The sequence below is a fragment of the Sycon ciliatum genome, chromosome 3 (genome assembly GCF_964019385.1).
Source record: "Sycon ciliatum chromosome 3, ocSycCili1.1, whole genome shotgun sequence".
Taxonomy (NCBI): Eukaryota; Metazoa; Porifera; class Calcarea; order Leucosolenida; family Sycettidae; genus Sycon; species Sycon ciliatum.
In genome coordinates this window covers 30,567,517-30,585,016 of record NC_088645.1, presented here as the reverse complement: position 1 = coordinate 30,585,016, position 17,500 = coordinate 30,567,517, and the positions used below count along the sequence as shown (strand labels likewise).

Genomic DNA, 17,500 nt, shown 5'->3' with positions numbered 1-17,500 from the left:
GAGAAAGGTGAATACCTCCTCAACACTAGTGGCTTGGAATTCCCGCAAAGGTTCCCGTGGTGACGGACCACAAGGTAAGGCTAGCTGCACAGGTCTACTTGGATCGGAGACTACTCCACTGAATTGCTCGCTGAGTGCTGCTATACTGACAGAGAGTGGAGTGGAAGTTTTGGTCCGGCCGCTGAGCTCGTTTATTGTCTTCCAAGTGAGGCGCGCATTTGCCTGACTCCGTGTGAGAAGATTCTTGTAGTACTGGGCCCTGAGGCGTCGGGACATTCGCTTAGCCTCGGCTCGTGCTGATGTGAATACAGTTCGCAGATCCATGTCAGTCGGCGAGGCTCGCCAGCGACGATGTGCTGCGTTGCGAAGTAGAATAGCGTCGAAGAGGGCAGGTAATTTCCAAGGACAGGGCGTGCGGGAGGAAGATTTAGGCCGATACGTTCGGACAGGAGCGTGCTTGTCCAAAACGAAAACAATCTTGTCAGTCCAAGAATACCACATGGCATCCACAGTCTGAGCGGTTGAAAAATTCTCCAGGTCACAATGATGCAAGTCATGAGCGAATCGGTTCATATCGATCCTTGCTAGGTTACGACTGCACTTGACAGCAGGAGGTTCCACAGTGCACTTGAAAGGTAGGTCAATTACGACCGCAAAGTGGTTGCTGATGGTACAAGGGAGAACCGTGCAGGAGGTTATCGCTCCATCTACAGCTAGGGCGAGATCCAGTGTTGTTCTGCTGCCGTGGGGGGCAATGTGGGTAGTGTCCTGCACCTTGTTGCTGATATTGAACTGGTCGCAGAAGCGATGTAAATTGTCGAGCTGAAGGGCTTGGCGCCGGCTTACGTCTACATTGAAGTCGCCCGTTAAAATCAGCGGGGACGATGGCATTGACGCCGCTGTTGTGTCAACTGCGTTGGACAAGTCCTGCCAAAATTGTACTGCCGAGCCTGGAGGTCGATACACTCCTCCTAGGAGAATCCGGTTTCGATGACTTCTGATCTCCAGTAGCAAAAGTTCTATGTTGGTGTGGTCTCCTACCACTTGTGCTTGAAAGCGATTGTGGACATAGGCTGCTAGGCCACCTCCATGACTGGGACGATCCCTCCGGAAAAGTGCATGGTTAGGTATGCTGAGCAAGCTGTCTGCGGTAGAGCTAGATAGAAAGGTTCCCGCCAGTATCATGATGTCAATGTTTTGAGATAGTATGAAATCCTCCAATTCTTGCTTTTTTTCATTAAGAAGGTGGCACACATTGAGGAACCCTGCTCTAAGATTAAGACTAAGGCCGTTGTTGCTGTTCGATAAAGGGGCTAAATTAGGGGTGTGTAGTCTAGGATGGAATGGGATTGCATTAGGGTTTAGTGGGATGTCGGCATTCATGATGTGGCTGAAGCTGAAGCTATCTTATCCAAGGCGAATCTCCACTCTCGTGCACGCACCTCCGCTGGCCAGAAGTCTTCCTGCAGGGCTTTGCCGATTTGATCTGCTGGGATCACGACATGTGCGTACGCCAGTTCCAAGTACTGGGATTCTGACAGACTGCACTTCATGACGTCTTCATGATGTGTGTGTGGGGGGGTGGGGGTGGGGGGGGGGGTGTGGGTGTGGGTGTGTGTGTGGGTGTGTGAGTGGGTGTGTGGGTGTGTGTGGGTGTGTGTGTGGGTGTGGGTGTGGGTGTGGGTGTGGGTGTGGGTGTGGGTGTGGGTGTGGGTGTGGGTGTGGGTGTGGGTGTGGGTGGGTGTGTGTTTGTGTGTGTGTGTGTGTGTGTGTGGGTGGGTGTGTGGGTGTGTGTGTGGGGGTGTGAGCTGTATTCTTGGAGGACAGTTTAAAATTTTTCTAGCTCGGGAATTTTTCTATTTGCTGAGACTAGTTAGAGTCTCCGAAGCAGAGTAGGTACACTCAGGGCTCTCCTAGCTTGCTAGGGGAGCCCCTGGCGTGTCAAGTGTAGACCTTTTGAATTCCTGGCAGCAGATCCAACGACGTGACTTACAGGCCAATTATTTGAATTTGATATTGTCAATGTAGCGTTGTCCGTAGTCCTCCATCCGCAGTGGGCCAGCTACCCCTTGGATGTGTAGAGTTTCAGCTTCAAAGCAGCCAGAGTTTGGAGGCACCCGTCGGAGGCGCCCAGCTGGTGCTCTTGTCAAATTTGCATCGTGGAACGTCAGGACTTTAGTGAACATCGATTGCCCCCTTTCAGCTGCTGCTCGTGGAAAGCGCGTCGTGGAAGACAAGAAAATCAACATCGCTGTCAGTGAACTTCGTCGGTACGAAATAGAAGTGGCTGGATTCCAGGAATCAAATTGGTTTGGTAAAGATATATTCCGTGTCGAGGATGCAATTGTTCTCACGTCAGGTCGCGCCATCGCAACGGACGATTTCAAACGAGGCGCAGGAGTTGGAGTCGTACTACGCGGACGCGCTCAGCAAGCGTTCGTAGCAGGGGAAGTCAGTGGTCTGCTGTCTCATTGCGTGTCGCACGCTGCAAGCTAAAGTTCGGTGACATTTGGGTCCACGTCGTGGTGTGCTACGCACCGACTTTCCGGTCCAGTCGGGATGCAAAGAACGACTTCTTTGACTCTCTTCAGGAAGTTATTCTGTCCGTACCCACCCAGGACTCCTTGATAATCTTGGGAGACTTCAACGCTATAGTTGGAGCTCAAATCTGTGACGATGGCTGGTATGGAACACGTGGCCCACATGGTGTTGGCACTGTCAATGAAGCTGGCGCTGAGCTTCTCCAGTTTTTAGCGTGCAACAGCCTTACTGTGTGCCACACCTGGTTCATGAAACGTAACATCCACAAGTGTACCTGGCAACATCCCCGCTCGAAGCGTTGGCACTGCATCGACTATGCAATGGTCCGGGAACAAGACCTGTCCAACTGCACGGATTGCCATGTCACCAGGGGAGCTGAGTGCAGTACAGATCACAACCTTGTGTGTCTCACATACCGCATCCGCTCATCTGCTTGCCACAAGCATGCAAAAGGACTTGTCAAGTTTGATGTGCAACAACTTGTCAAACACTCCTGCATGACGGAAGCGCAGAGAGCTGCAACCTGTAAAACTCGTGAGCAATATGCGACGTCTGTTGCATCAGAGTTACGATCCTGGAATCCTGACGGCTGCGTTGAGGACAAGTGGTCTGCTGTCAAATCTGCTATCCTCACCAGCGCTGAGAAGCACCTTGGCCGTCCACATCGTCACCAGCCTGATTGGTTTGAAGCGTGTGCTGATGTTCTTGCACCTATGCTGGATAGCCACAATGCCTTACTTCGCAAATGGCTCGCCTCTGGTTCTGTCGCTTTGTCGAGGCTCGTGGCAAGTGCAGAGCTGCCGTGCGTAATGCAAAGAGTGAGTGGATTTGACGTAAAGCTAATGTGGTTGAGTCAAGTCGGTTTAGTGGCAAGCACGCATGGTCTGCAATCCGTGATATACAGAAGTGCTATTCGGGATTATCACCTATCTCCATCCCATCCATCCGTGACAGTGACGGAGTTATCTGTAGCTCCCAGGAGGGGCAAGAGAAATGCTGGCTGCAGCATTTTGCCCGTCTATTGAACATTCGCAGCACCTTTGATGCTACAATCTTTGACCACATTGAGCAGCGTGAAGTTGATGAGTCACTCGGCCAACTTCCCTCGCTAGAGGACCTCACTATGGCTATGCGCCAGCTAGCTAATTGCAAGGCTCCTGGCTCATATGGAATTGCACCTGAACTGCTTAAAGCTGGTGGTACACCATTGCTTGAGGCTCTGCTTGATGTTATTCACACTGCATGGACGAATGGAACGGTTCCCCAGGATTGGCGGGATGCCCAACTCGTCCCGATTCCCAAAAAGGGTGACTTGACCAACTGCAACAACTGGCGCGGCATTGCCCTCCTAGATGTCGCTGGCAATGTTGTAGTTGTGGTCTAAACACTACTTCTCCATCACTGCATCAGCTCAACCGCCACCACTGGACCGCCTTTTTACACTCTTTTTATTGACGAATAACCAAGAACACGGAAAACGACTACATCTTGACAAGACGACAGACCAAAGACTAGCTCACACAGTTTTGCGCATGCGCACAACACCACCAACCAATGACGCGTGTCCACAGCGATCAAGACGAAACAAACACGTGACACCAAATCTCCCACAATATCCCGACCAAAAAAACACATACCGTCCTCGGTATGACCAAATAAAACACAATACGCAGAGAGACGAAACCGCAAACAGCAAAAGTAGCCACAGGACCAACGCATAGAGAGACACAACCGCAAACAGCAAAAGTAGCCACAGGACCAACGCATGTAGCTCCCCAGAATAAAACAGGGCAACCAAAGCCAGAAGAAAGAAAGAGAGGTGAATGTTAAAGAGAAGAGAAGAAACACTGCATTTCTGTCTAGCCACGCACACACAAAAAAACACAGGCTAAACCTAAGCCTAAAAACCGATGAGCCCTGCCCATCCACACAACGCCAGCCAAACCCATGACTGTCACCGAAAAATCAAAAATAAATAAAATATATACATGGCAACGACAAACAAGCAGCGAGTCTAGCTCCCAGCAATGAACCGGGGCTCACCCTGATCGGACGTTCGTTGCCTTCGATGTGGACTGCCACAAGGAGAACCAACCGTGGTTCACCATGATCAGATGCCAGTTCCCAAGACAAGTAGCAATTCAAACAAACTCCCGTATGCACGCACGCATGCACACACATAAACACTCACCGGGAAACAAAGAAAAGAAGAGAGTTATGGAGAGAAGAAAGGCGGCGCATTCCCAGCCAGCACACGACTTCGGAGCAGCGGGAAGCCAACTGCGAAGCTGATACTCCACTCGTATCAGGACAACGAAACGGCATTCAAATCTTGTTCGCTATCGTTGCTATAAGAGAAAATCTGTGGGTGCACATTCAGTGCATTTGCAAATTTGCGTGCTTCTCTTGCGACGGGCGTATACATGGTACATGGTGTGTGTGTGTGTACGTAAACGAACACGTGTGAGGATATGTGTGAACACGTGTGTGTGTGTGTGTGTGTGTGTGTGTGTGTGTGTGTGTGTATGTGTGTGTGTGTGTGTGTGTGTGTGTGTACCGACATGCGCATTAGTGTGCGTATGGGTGGGGAACGGTGAAGGGGAGAGGGTGCATGCACATGTCTAGGGGAGGAACGCACATGCCAGTGTATGTGTAGAGGAGGAGTGCACGTGCGAGTGGATGGGTGTGTGTGTAGGGGGGGGGGGATGTGTAGGGGGGAGTGGATGTGTATGGGGGAGGGGGGAGTGGATGTGTAGGGGGGGGGGGGATGTGTAGGGGGGAGTGGATGTGTATGGGGGAGGGGGGAGTGGATGTGTAGGGGGGAGTGGATGTGTATGGGGGAGGGGGGAGTGGATGTGTAGGGGGGAGTGGATGTGTGTGGGTGGGGGCGGGGAGAGGCATGTGTAAAGCGGGATTCACAGATGCTTTCTTTGCGATGCGAAACCCGATGCGACGTGATCTGCGACGGATGCGTGCGATGCGAACTCGCGCAATACACTCCCAGAAGAAGTCAGTGATGCGACAACGCCTTGCTTATTTGGCGCGAAGTTCAATGCGGGTGGGTACGTCACCATGGTATTCGCGCGGTTTTGTACAACTTGTACTAATTTATGGGCCACTCTTGAACCTTTGTACATCTTTGCTGTAGAAAGTCATACGCCAAATTGCTTGTCGCATCGCAAAAGTTGAGCAAAGCTCAACTTCTGCGATGGCCCAGTTGCGGAAGTTCCGTGGAGTGCGAGATGGCTGCGATTTGGGGATTTCCCGGTTTCGCGGCTTTCGCATCGCGTGTCGCATCGCAAAAAAAGCTTCTGTGAATCCCGCTTAAAGGGGGGGGGGAGGGGAGAGTGCATGTGTGGGGGGGGGGGGGAGTGCATGTGTGTGTGTGCGGGGGGGGGGGGGTGCATGTGTAGGGGGGCACGCATGAGTGCATCTGTAGGGGGGGGGGGGGGAGTGCATCTGTAGGAGGGGGGGGGGGGGCACATGAGTGTATGTGTAGGGGGGGGGGGGTGCATGTGTGTGTGTGTGGGGGGGGGGGGGGTGGCGCATGAGTGCATGTGCAAGGGGGGGGGGGTGCAGGCATGAGTGCATGTGTAGGGTCAGGGCACTGAGTGGTGCACGTGTGTATGTATGCGGTAGAGTTTCCTGTTGAATAGCACGGCATCGGCACTTTCTTGGAGAATCACAAAACCCATTGGGCTTTGGTCACCACTCCAATGGCTTTGGTCACCACTCCAATCAAAATCTATCTATCAATCAATCCATCAATGGAAATCCTTCAAGTACATTGTTTTGTGATCTAGCAATAGGCTAAAATCTTGAACACAGAAGAACATTCAATACTGTGATGTTCATTTGTGTTGGGTTCGAATCCTATTTGCAGTTGGATAGCTCTGTGTTCTGTTCTAAATTTCGTGCAATGATGTGTTGTGCGTGTGTGTGCGTGTGTTTGTGCATGTGCGTGTGTGTGCGTGTTTGTGCGTGTGTGTGCGTTTGTGCTTGGTGCTTTGTGCATGTGTGTGTGTGTGTCAGTGTGTGCCAGTGTGTAGGTGGTTCTCTCCTTTTCAAGGTTTCTTCTCGATTTTTGAGGTTCATCATTACTCAAGGTTCCACCATGGCCTCTGCTGGTAGGTCCATATCGGTATTTATTATATTATTAATAAACCTCTTTAGCACAACGCTACCTGAGCGCGCCCCACGTCAACACCTGTTAAAGTCGCATTTTCCCATGAAAGTACTAGCTGCTCTAGGGTCGATAACTTTACCTTCCCTTGGACGAATTCCACGATCTTGAGCTTCCTGGAAAGGCCTTGAGACGAGGGACAAACTGGTGTCAAACCCAGCTTGGAGCGAAACCCAAACCCTGCGCTACAGTCTGGCAAACTTCATCCACGCGCTCGACAGACTTGAGCACGCCAAGACTAACCGAGCTCAAATATTCAGCTGCCATTTCGGTCTCCTTGCTCGTATCGAGCTCAAATTTTTTGTGAGGACTCACAGGATCCACTACCATCATTTGAATCTTGTTTCCATGGCAGCAGGTAGCGCACAAATGATCCATGATGGAAAATACGCGTTCTGCAGAGTGCCCAAAAAATCGAGTTGAAATTTGTCGTGTCGAGTCGCATATCTCAACAACCGATAGTCGCATCGCTTCGGCGATTATTTCTGTGGCCAGCTGAGAGTTTTGTCTTGCAGATACAGGTTTCGATTGTGAGAATCGACCAAGTATTGAGCGAGTTACTAGAGTTTGAATAAGTCGCTATGGACTCAACACGGACCCCACGACTATGAGATGCAGGTTCACTGTACAGTGTACAGCGCGCGTCGTACTAGTGCCACGGCCGTGGGGCATGCAACTCATGTGCGTCGTACCAGTACGACGCTCGCGCTAAAGGGGTTAAAATCAAAACTTCACAACCTGTAGCGAACGATGCACTGATTCCAATGGTGAAAGTCCCACGTTGATTGGAGCAACCGTTCCGGAGTTATAGCATCTTCTAGTTTTGGCCAAATTCTGTGACATCTTGATGACGTCATAATTTGCCCATCCCTGTGACGTCACAGAGATAAACTTTGTATGGGAATACCGTACTCACGCGATTAGAGCCCTCTCTTGAATAGTGCCCCCCCCCCCCCGGTCTTGTAACCAAGCCCATGTGCAAGTTTGGTGTTCTTTTGCTAATGTTCTTGGCCATTGCTTTGCACTGGTGTTTTGTGGAACAAAATCGCAGGTCTTGTTCCCGTTTCTGTGGAGTCGTGAGCGTTTACAGCACACTTTAGGCTCAGTTTTTCTTTGTTTTATGCTGGATGACGCAAATGTACCAGCAATGAAAAAATAGTGCCCTCTCTTGAATACTGCCCTCTCTTGAATACTTCCCCATCTGAAAAGGGTACCCGTTTGTAAACAAAATGAAAATAAAATAAAGAAAGCTGCTGCAGCAGAGTTACTAGAAAGTAAGTTACGGGGGTTCTCCGACATCGAACCTGCCACAGTGCTTGAAGATGAACTATTTGTAGTGTCACCAGGCTGAGTGACCGGTCGGAGTGTAACACACGGTGATGTCCGTAGGTGGTAGCTATGATACTCATGGTTGTAGTTTGTGCCTTCAATCGACGAGCTTGGCTTAGTTGAAAAGTAGTTCGAACTATTGCATACAAGATTACGGATTTGTGAAGATTCGTTTTACGAGTTTCACGAGCTAGCACTAGCAGCAAGAGTACATAACCAAGAGTGTGCAACTCAAGATCCCCCAGCCCACGGCGGAATTTTTTTAATGACATCAGTCTTTAATATAGCTATGAATAGGATGAAGGCCGCAGACATCACGCAACTACGTTACTTGTTTGACATGTATTACTGTGTATTTTATAACAAAAATATTATTGAAAACCCAGAATCGATTTTCTCGTTCTTATCATCAGTGGGAAAAACGGAACTAAGGATACAACCAAAGAAACTGAAGTTAAGTACTGTAAATAGAAAGGTCTTAGAAATAACATCAAGATACAAGTGCAATAAAACCACTAGAGGAAACGCAAAAAAGGTAACAAGATTACATAACCAAAGGCGAGAAGGCACTGAACGAAGTGTGAACCTACGAATACAACTTCAGTGCAACAACGTGCTCTTTCTGCTTACATAAAACAGGCTTACCGTATATTCTCTATTATAAGCGCCGTGCTTATATTTTTTCAACACCCCTCTACCCCGTGCTTATATTGGAGACCGCGCTTATATTGGAGACCGTGCTTATATTTTTTCAACCAATGCATCCATACAGAGCGAGAAGAAATACATGCTAGATATCATGCATGCAGCATTGATTTCCACCAAGACCGTGCTAATAATGGAGACTGTGCTTATAATGTTTCGAAAGGTGCTCACAGTGTGCTAGTATTAGAGACTGTGCTAGTAATGGAGACCTGTGCTTATAATAGAGACTATACGGTATGAATCCGTATACAAACTGCCTCAAGGACTTTCAACTGTTGGACATAACGCGCACGACACAGTACAGAAAAATGAGAGTCAGTATACACACCAAGACAGTCAGGACGAGATACCAAGTGTAGATACACAGCTGACTTCTTACGATCAACACATTCATCCGCCTCATCTCGCTCCTTCCTACCCGACTCCTCCTCGTCCATCTCATCGTCCTCTTCCTCGTTCCGCTTGTCATCCTCACGATTATCATCACCACCATCATCTGCCTCGTCCTCTGTCTCCTCACCAACCGTTTCGTCATCCAATTCCTCTTCCATCCTCTGATCATCCGTCTCATCCTCCGTTTCAGTACAGACCACTTGTCTCCCATTTGCTAGCTGCTCGTCCCGTGAGTGGTAGGAGTTCAGGTGTTGGTAGGACCCTTCAACACCTGACCGCATGTATCAAACAGCATGAACCACTGCATATTCTACCGGATGCAGCTAAATCCAAGCGGCCGAAGCGTGGCCGACCGCGCAAGAACCCACCCCCTGTGCCAGTGGTAAAGACTGAGCCAACACAGAATGCAGCCGTGTGGGAGAGCTAGGCTGCCCAAGTTGCCAACTCTAGCAGCACCACCGTCGCCCTTGCCACCACCAGAACCGCCACCGGCTCTTCTTGTGGCGGGGGCTGGGGTGGACCCACCTACACTCGCGCTGGCATCACCAGCTCTCACACGAATTGCCACGCCGCCCACATTAATCCAGAGACCTCGGAGGGCAACAGCAAACTACTCCACAGAGATCTATGCCAGAAACGGCCAAGGACCGCGCGTTGTGGACAGTACCAACAGGAGGAGGGTCGAGCAGTATCATGAGTCAGTGAGTGAAGCGGATCTGGAGGAACAGCTCTGCTCACGGGACGAGCAGCTAGCAAATGGGAGACAAGTGGTCTGTACTGAAACGGAGGATGAGACGGATGATCAGAGGATGGAAGAGGAATTGGATGACGAAACGGTTGGTGAGGAGACAGAGGACGAAGTAGATGGTGGTGGTGATGATGATCGTGAGGATGACGAGCGGAACGAGGAAGAGGACGATGAGATGGACGAGGAGGAGTCGGGTGGGAAGGAGCGAGATGAGGCGGATGAATGTGTTGATCGTAAGAAGTCAGCTGTGTATCTACACTTGTTATCTCGTCCTGACTGTCTTGGTGTGTATGATGACTCTCATTTTTCTGTACTGTGTCGTGCGCGTTATGTCCAACAGTTGAAAGTCCTTGAGGCAGTTTGTATACGGATTCATTAGCCTGTTTTGTGTAAGCAGAAAGAGCACGTTGTTGCACTGAAGTTGTATTCGTAGGTTGACACTTCGTTCAGTGCCTTCTCGCCTTTGGTTATGTAATCTTGTTACCTTTTTTGCGTTTCCTCTAGTGGTTTTATTGCACTTGTATCTTGATGTTATTTCTAAGACCTTTCTATTTACTGTACTTAACTTCAGTTTCTTTGGTTGTATCCTTAGTTTCGTTTTTCCCACAGATGATAGGAACGAGAAAATCGATTCTGGGTTTTCAATAATATTTTTGTTACAAAATACACAGTAATACATGTCAAACAAGTAACATAGTTGTGTGATGTCTGCGGCCTTCATCCTATTCATAGCTTTATTAAAGACTGATGTCATTAAAATTATTATCTCCACATAGGTTATTTGTACATCAGTCTTTGGCGGCTGTTTGGCTTGCTGATGCCATCATGCGTAGCCAGAGATCAAAGTACAAAGAATTTGTACACCACAGCTACGGTAGTCGAAGCAGAACCACTGAGGATAGATCGACGTGTCCTGAACCCGATGAACTCTCGCCGTATCCACAAAACATGCGCCGGAAAGCATACGCACTTAATCATACCTCAGCCAAAGAATGACGCAATAAAAAATTCCGCCGTGGGTGAACCCATCGCAGCTCGAGATAGGAGTTGCACTCTCTTGGTTATGTACTCTTGCTAGCAGCTAGCTGGCCAGCAGCACATCAGCTGTATCAGGCACCCCAGCTATGGGTGCGAACATTGTCTGAATGCGAAGAGTACCAGTTCTCTGCAAACATAGCAAAATAGGATTGCGCGAGATCACGGAACTTTTGCTAAACTATTCTGTCCTTGCATGGCTTGAATCACACCAAGCTGCAGTTGATTTGCGTACATGTTCTTGTATCAAAAAGTCAAAAAACATGAGTGTACATGTAGCACTAGGACCATGTATGATCGTAACTGCCTGTGAAGTTGTGTGCATGGGCACATGTACGGATGACATTCATTTGGATCTTCATTGCCATAATGTTATTAGGGGACAAAAATCAATTGCGAATCATAATGTGGCATCAAAATACAATGAGAATGGCGTAACTCCTCTGTAGTCTGTCATGATTTTTAAATTTTTACCGCCCACGGCCGCACAAGTCCTTGGCTATAAAAAAATTAAAAACTTTTAATTTTTAATTTTTTTGTAGCGAAGGACTTGTGCGGCCATGGGCGGTAAAAATTTAAAAATCATCAAAATACAATCTGATAATATACAAATTTTATATCATGATTTTATGCGAGAAATGCACACAAAATTAATAGGGTTGCTAAAGGGTACCTGTTAACCCGCTTGTTAAGAAAATTACCCGTTCGTTAGGTACACCCGTTTGACCCCTAGAAAAATAGTGCCCCAGGGGCACTAATTACGCGAGTACGGTAGATGGTGAATAGCCAATTTATGTCGTTTTTGTTGCTGCAACTAGCTTTCTAGGGGATATGTTTCTAGTTTAGATTCCAGTAAGGTATCATATGTCCCATATCAAATTTTGAAAAATCAGTTTATCTCAATGACGTCATAAATTATGATGTCATAATGACATCATCGAACTTAGTCTAAACTTCCAGATGCTATAACTCCAGAACGGTTGTCCAGATCAACCTTGGACTTTCGCTATTGGAATCAGTGGATTTTCCCTACAAGTTCTGAAATTTTGATTTTATGGTGAACTTCCCCTTTAACCCTTTCACTGCCAAAGGGTCAGAAAAATTCAAATATTTCTGAGTTGAGCTGAACTCAAATTTTTCATAGCTCAGCTGTATATCCACGGATCTTTACAAATGATGGCTCCCTGGAAAGATATCGTGGCCAGGCAGACAGCTGTGAAGAGAAAATTCAGCGAAAATAGTCTTCCTCGTGAGGGCGCCTGAGCGAAGTCCGTTTTCTACATTTTCGTAGCATCTGCACTTTCTGCACATGTCGTTTTCGTGGCTGCAACAAGCTTTATGGGGATATGTTTCTAGTTTAGATACCAGTAAGGTGTCATATGTCCCATATCAAATTTTGAAAAATCAGTTTATCTCAATGACGTCAAAAATTGTCATCATGACATCATCGAATTTAGTCTAAACTTCCAGATGCTATAACTCCAGAACGGTTGCTCAGATCAACCTCGGACTTTCGCCATTAGAATCAGTGGATTTCCCTACAAGTTCTGACATTTTGATTTTAGGGTGAACTTCCCCTTTTTACCCTTTCAGTGCCAAAGGGGTCAGAAACATTCAATTTTTTCTGAGTTGGGCTGAACTCAAATTTTTCATAGCTCAGCTGTATATCCATGGATCTTTACAAATGATGGCTCTCTGGAAAGATATCGTGGCCAGGCAGACAGCTGTGAAGAGAAAATGCAGCGAAAATAGTCTTCCTCGCGAGGGCGCCTGGGTGAAGTCCGTTTTCTGCATTTTCGTAGCATCTGCACTTTCTCAGGCGCGCGATCGATCGTGGTGCAGTCAACTTTCAACGCACGAAATTCGGACAAAGTTGGCCTGAAAGCCACTGAAAATCTCGATGTTTTGATACTCCATACGCATGGGTTGCCGCGAAAGAAATAGAGAAACCCGCGATGCGCATACGTCATGTTTTCTACGGGCGACAATTGTTTGTCCGAGCGCGCGTGCTTCAGGCTTCGCCCTGGCGATATCTATCCTCACGGACGCAAAACGATGTGATGAGTCGATAGCCAAGGTCTTTCTGAACACAAAGAGTGGTCGTTTGTAACTCCCCTGTGTGTAGAAGTGGAGATACGAATTTATTTGTACACACATACTAAAGTCGCATGTTGCACTGAGAGGGTTAATTTCGAAAGTCTAAAGAACTTTGTATGGCTGTGTTTACATGAGAAATTTCAACCCGGGTCGAGTTCAGCCTGGGTAGAAAGTCTGTACGATAGACAAAATAGGTGAGCGCTTACATGAAGACAGTTGACCCGGGTCAAATACTGATATGCCGCCAAAAGTCCACTCCTAGAGTCCTGTATGGTCACGTGAATCCGTTCGCGTGAAATTTGCATATGCAGTGCTGTTCAAATCTGGCGCGAGATACGCAGAAGTACGTAAGTACCATTTTCTTGACCCGGGTTGATTTCAACCCTCCCCTTGGGGGGAGGGTTGAAATCAACCTGGGGTGACATTTCAACCCGGATCAAGCGCAATGCGTCATGTAAACGCGCCATTCAATTTGTGTACATGGCGGGTTGAAATCTGACCCGGGTCGAACTCAAATCGGGTTGAAACGCCTCATGTAAACACAGCCTATGTCAAATTCAGATTGGCGATCTGCCTTCAACAGTGCAATACACAGTTCAATGCAGCACAACATTGTCTTTCCTTATTCTTTTCGAGCTGGTTATGTGAACATAGTAAAAGAAAAATGAAAAAAGTTTCCAATCAAATAAGCGGCACGGAGACAATAACTTTAATAAGTCAATAAGCAGAATCAGCGAAGCTGACATTGGACGTACTATTCCACGTATATATCATTGTTCATTCCTAGATTTCAGTATTGAGACGTATTTTCCCTGATGAATGTCTCTAGAAAACGTGTTCGAAAACTTTTTATCCCACTTTTTATCCATCTTTTATTTTTGTTCATGACTACGTCCAATGTCCGCTTCGCTGATTCTGCTTGTTTCCAATCAAGGGGGTTGATTGGCCGGTGTCAGGATAATCTGAGGTTTTCCGCAACCTTTCTCTTTGTGGAATGTAGTACCCGTATTTAAAATACAGCCAACTTCATTGCCCATGACATTCACCCCTGTGTATGTGTGATGTATTGCCGGTGCCATGCTGATATTGTTTGAATTTGAATTTTGAATTCTTTATTCTCACGATGGCACCATCGCCAATAAGAGATAAATTGATGAGAAGGTGAGATTGTGGGTTAAACAGTTGGAAAGTGATTTACATCACTTTGAACTTTACAAGTATGGGAGAGGGTGAGCGCTGCAGGAGCAGATTGAGTTAATCAGCAGTGAGCAGATTTCTTGTTTGAAAGCAGGTCGGGAGGAGACGTCACGAATGCTAGCAGGGAGGGCATTGTAGTATTCTAGGGACTTGTACAGTGGGGAGTCTTTACAGCGATCGGTTCTGGAGGGTGGGAGGTGCCAAGTGCGTGCGTGTCGAAGGCTGTACTGGGCCGTAACTTGAGCGGGGGTGTTGAGCAAGCATATGTGTTGTGGGGCATATTGGTATTTTATGGAGTGAGCAAGAAGGGTGAGCTTCACTTTGCGGCGAGAGAACATTGTCGGCCATTTGAGCCGATGGAGCAGTGTTTAATGATCCAGAGGAGTGTAAAGGGGGAGACGGAGGCAGATTCTGGCCGCCTTGCCCTGGATTCGCTCAAGACGGTCAAGGGCTGCTATTGAGAGCGGGGTGACAGCAATGCATGCATATTCAATTATAGGCAGGATATACGTTTTGTAAATGAGAGAGAGTGATTTAGTGTGTAGAGTTGATTTGAGCCTAAAGAGAATATTAAAAGATTTTACGGCTTTCTTCAGCACAAAGTCAAGGTGGGCTGACCATCTTAGGTCGTGCTGAAAGATGATGCCGAGGTGACGATGTTGTGTTACTGTTTCTAATAGGGTTTGGCCAAGTTTTATTTCGGGTAGTCGTGGTGGGGGTCGGTTAGCATGGTAGAACGGGAGGATGACGGTTATCTTTTTATTGACTAGCAGGTGCCAGCGCTCTAGCCATTCTGCTGCGGCATCGACGCTTCTTTGTAGCGCAGCCTCACACTCAATGTAGCTGCCTGCAATGGCAATTACTGCGGTGTCGTCGGCGAACTGGCTACACGAGGTTGTAGCATTTTCACAGGCAGTGGGCAGGTCAATGGTGTACGCCAGGAACAGAAGTGGTCCCAGGACCGAGCCCTGGGGCACTCCTGCTGGTATTGGTATGAAGGCGGATGTTGTGCCTTCAACCTGCACCCGCTGTCTGCGTCCTGTCAAGTAGGCTTCGAGCCAATTGTGAGCCTTGCCGTCGACACCATAGTGGCTCAGCTTTTTCAGCAAGCCTTGATGCCATACACGATCAAAGGCTTTACTGAGATCGAAGAAACACGTTACAACATGCTTCCCCGCATCCCTAGCTGTGGATATCTGGTGGGCGATCCGTGCGAGTTGAAGTTCGGTCCCGTCTTGTTTCCTGAGGCCGGATTGGTTGGAGGGTAAGTGCGGTGCTATGTGATTGTACAGACGAGAGTGGACTATTTTTTCTTGTGTTTTTGATATTATACTGAGCAGGGAGATGGGTCAGTAGTTGGTAGGATGGGAGGGGTTGCCCGACTTGGGGATGGGTGTAATAGTTGCGTCTTTCCAATCCTGTGGTATTTCTCCGGTTCTGAAGGACAGATTGTAGAGACTAGTGAGAGATGGGGAGATTTCCGTTGCAGTTTCTTTCAGGAGCCGAGTTGGGATGTTGTCAAAGCCTGGGCTCTTGCCAGTGTCTAGACTGCATAGAAGCTTCTCGACCTCTTCCACTGTTGCTGCGATTGTATTTAGAGTATGACTGATGTCAGGGGTAGTGTTGATGTCTGGTGTAGTACAGGTGGTCTTGTCGATGGACTGTTGGCTTTGGGAGATAAAGAACTTGTTGAGAGCTGTTGCTTTCTCCATAGCCGTGGCTGCAGTGGAGTTGGCTGTCGATAGTGTGGGAATTGTTTGCTTAGGCGGTTTTTCAGGTGCTTCAGTTGACGGTGGAGGTTTGTACCCGTTGACGTTGTTTGCTGGACAAAGTCGGACTTAGCCTGTCGCAGAAGAGCGGTTACTCGGTTACGCTGGGCTGTGTACCGTTTCCAATCTGAGTCTAGTTGGGTCGCCTTGTAGGTGTTGTGGCACTGGTATTGTTTTTGGCCAGGTGAACTGAGCCTGTTTGGGTGTTTGTGTTGCAAGTCCACATGTTCTTGTGTTTGTCTACACGACTGTTAAGGCTGTGTCGCCGCGTCTGTCAGTTGTGTCAGCTGTTCCTAAGTGAATTGTCCAGGAAAGCTTGTAATTATTCGTCCCTCTTCAGAGCTAAAGCGGCAGCATGTTGTGTACTGGGCCGGGGGGGGGGGGGGGTACTACTGGCTGACTTATTTCTGCACTAGTATCTTTAAACCACCAATTTTTACAACTTGGAAGTTCCTAATGTGATGCAGCTAGGCATCAGGATGTTGAATGTCAGTATGACATCAGCCATTTTGTGCTGATTGTTGTACATTTGGCCCAGAATCTGCGAAAACCAGGCTTAGGGTGAAAATCATTTTTTTGAGGAAAATGATGTTTTGTAAAAATGTTGTGTCGCGTGGACGATCGAGTGCAGTGAAGTGAAACCAAAGAGAATCTCGCTTGTTTGAAGAAGTAGCAGTCATGGCAGGAAGGGTTTCAGCAGTCAGGGAAGTCAAAGGGCTTCCGGTAGAGTATTCCCTGCTACTCCTCTAGTCACAACGAAGAGTTTTTGAGCTGATAGAACGGATTCCATCTCCTACACTCAGGGATGGCGAAATTTCTGCGCTAGCTGCTGCTTGCGGAACATGGTGAAGAAATCGTCTCCAGTTAGAGTCGTGATGGCGATAGCGAGGAGAACCTGGACGACATCGATCCAGCCAATGGAAGTACGGAGATACTAGCTGTTTCTGGGCCTCACGCAAAGGGAACGCGCGCAGCGGAGCTCATACGTTTGCAGCAAGTTCACGAGGAAAATGGCTTGAAGCGCAGTGTGAAAACGGTTTTGAATGAAGTCCTTGGCGATGAAGTGCTACTGAATGCGAGTGGAATGAGCGAGCAGATCGAGAGGCCCCCACTCGAGACTTTCCTCGCTGGATAGCTAGCTGCAAGGGATTGTACGGCGTGCTGATATTTCACTTGCTGGTCAGCACCAAGCAGATACTGCGGCACGCCAGCACACTATGCGCTTACTATGAACAGTGGAACAGTTTGAAAGGCTGTGTTCTTGCTTGTTTCTGAACAGTTGTAGTAGATTCACCCTTCAAAAGGTGCCATCTCAACTGGAGTCGAGTTTCCTTGCGGTGTGTAGCGCCAGAGCATGCTAGTACATGTATTCAGCCCCAAAATGTGCTGAGTGAGGAGCAAACAAAATTCATGCAGAACTGTGCATGGCCACAACAGCCTGCAGCACCAAGGGGCCACAACAAGCCTGCCCCCACAATGCCACATGCCTACCTTGTCATGTCA

The 17,500-nt window shown here is 48.1% G+C and overlaps 1 protein-coding gene across 1 annotated transcript in view; it reads left to right on the top strand.

The window, feature by feature from the left end:
• Positions 1 to 6,595: 6,595 nt before the first annotated feature.
• LOC135812995 (uncharacterized) overlaps positions 6,596 to 17,500 on the top strand; it is a 58,151-nt gene continuing 47,246 nt past the window's right edge. Inside the window, exon 1 of the mRNA XM_065326213.1 lies at positions 6,596 to 6,668. Within this exon, the coding sequence (XP_065182285.1) occupies positions 6,656 to 6,668 (13 nt within the window). The 5' untranslated portion in view covers positions 6,596 to 6,655. The remainder of the gene's footprint in view (positions 6,669 to 17,500) is intronic.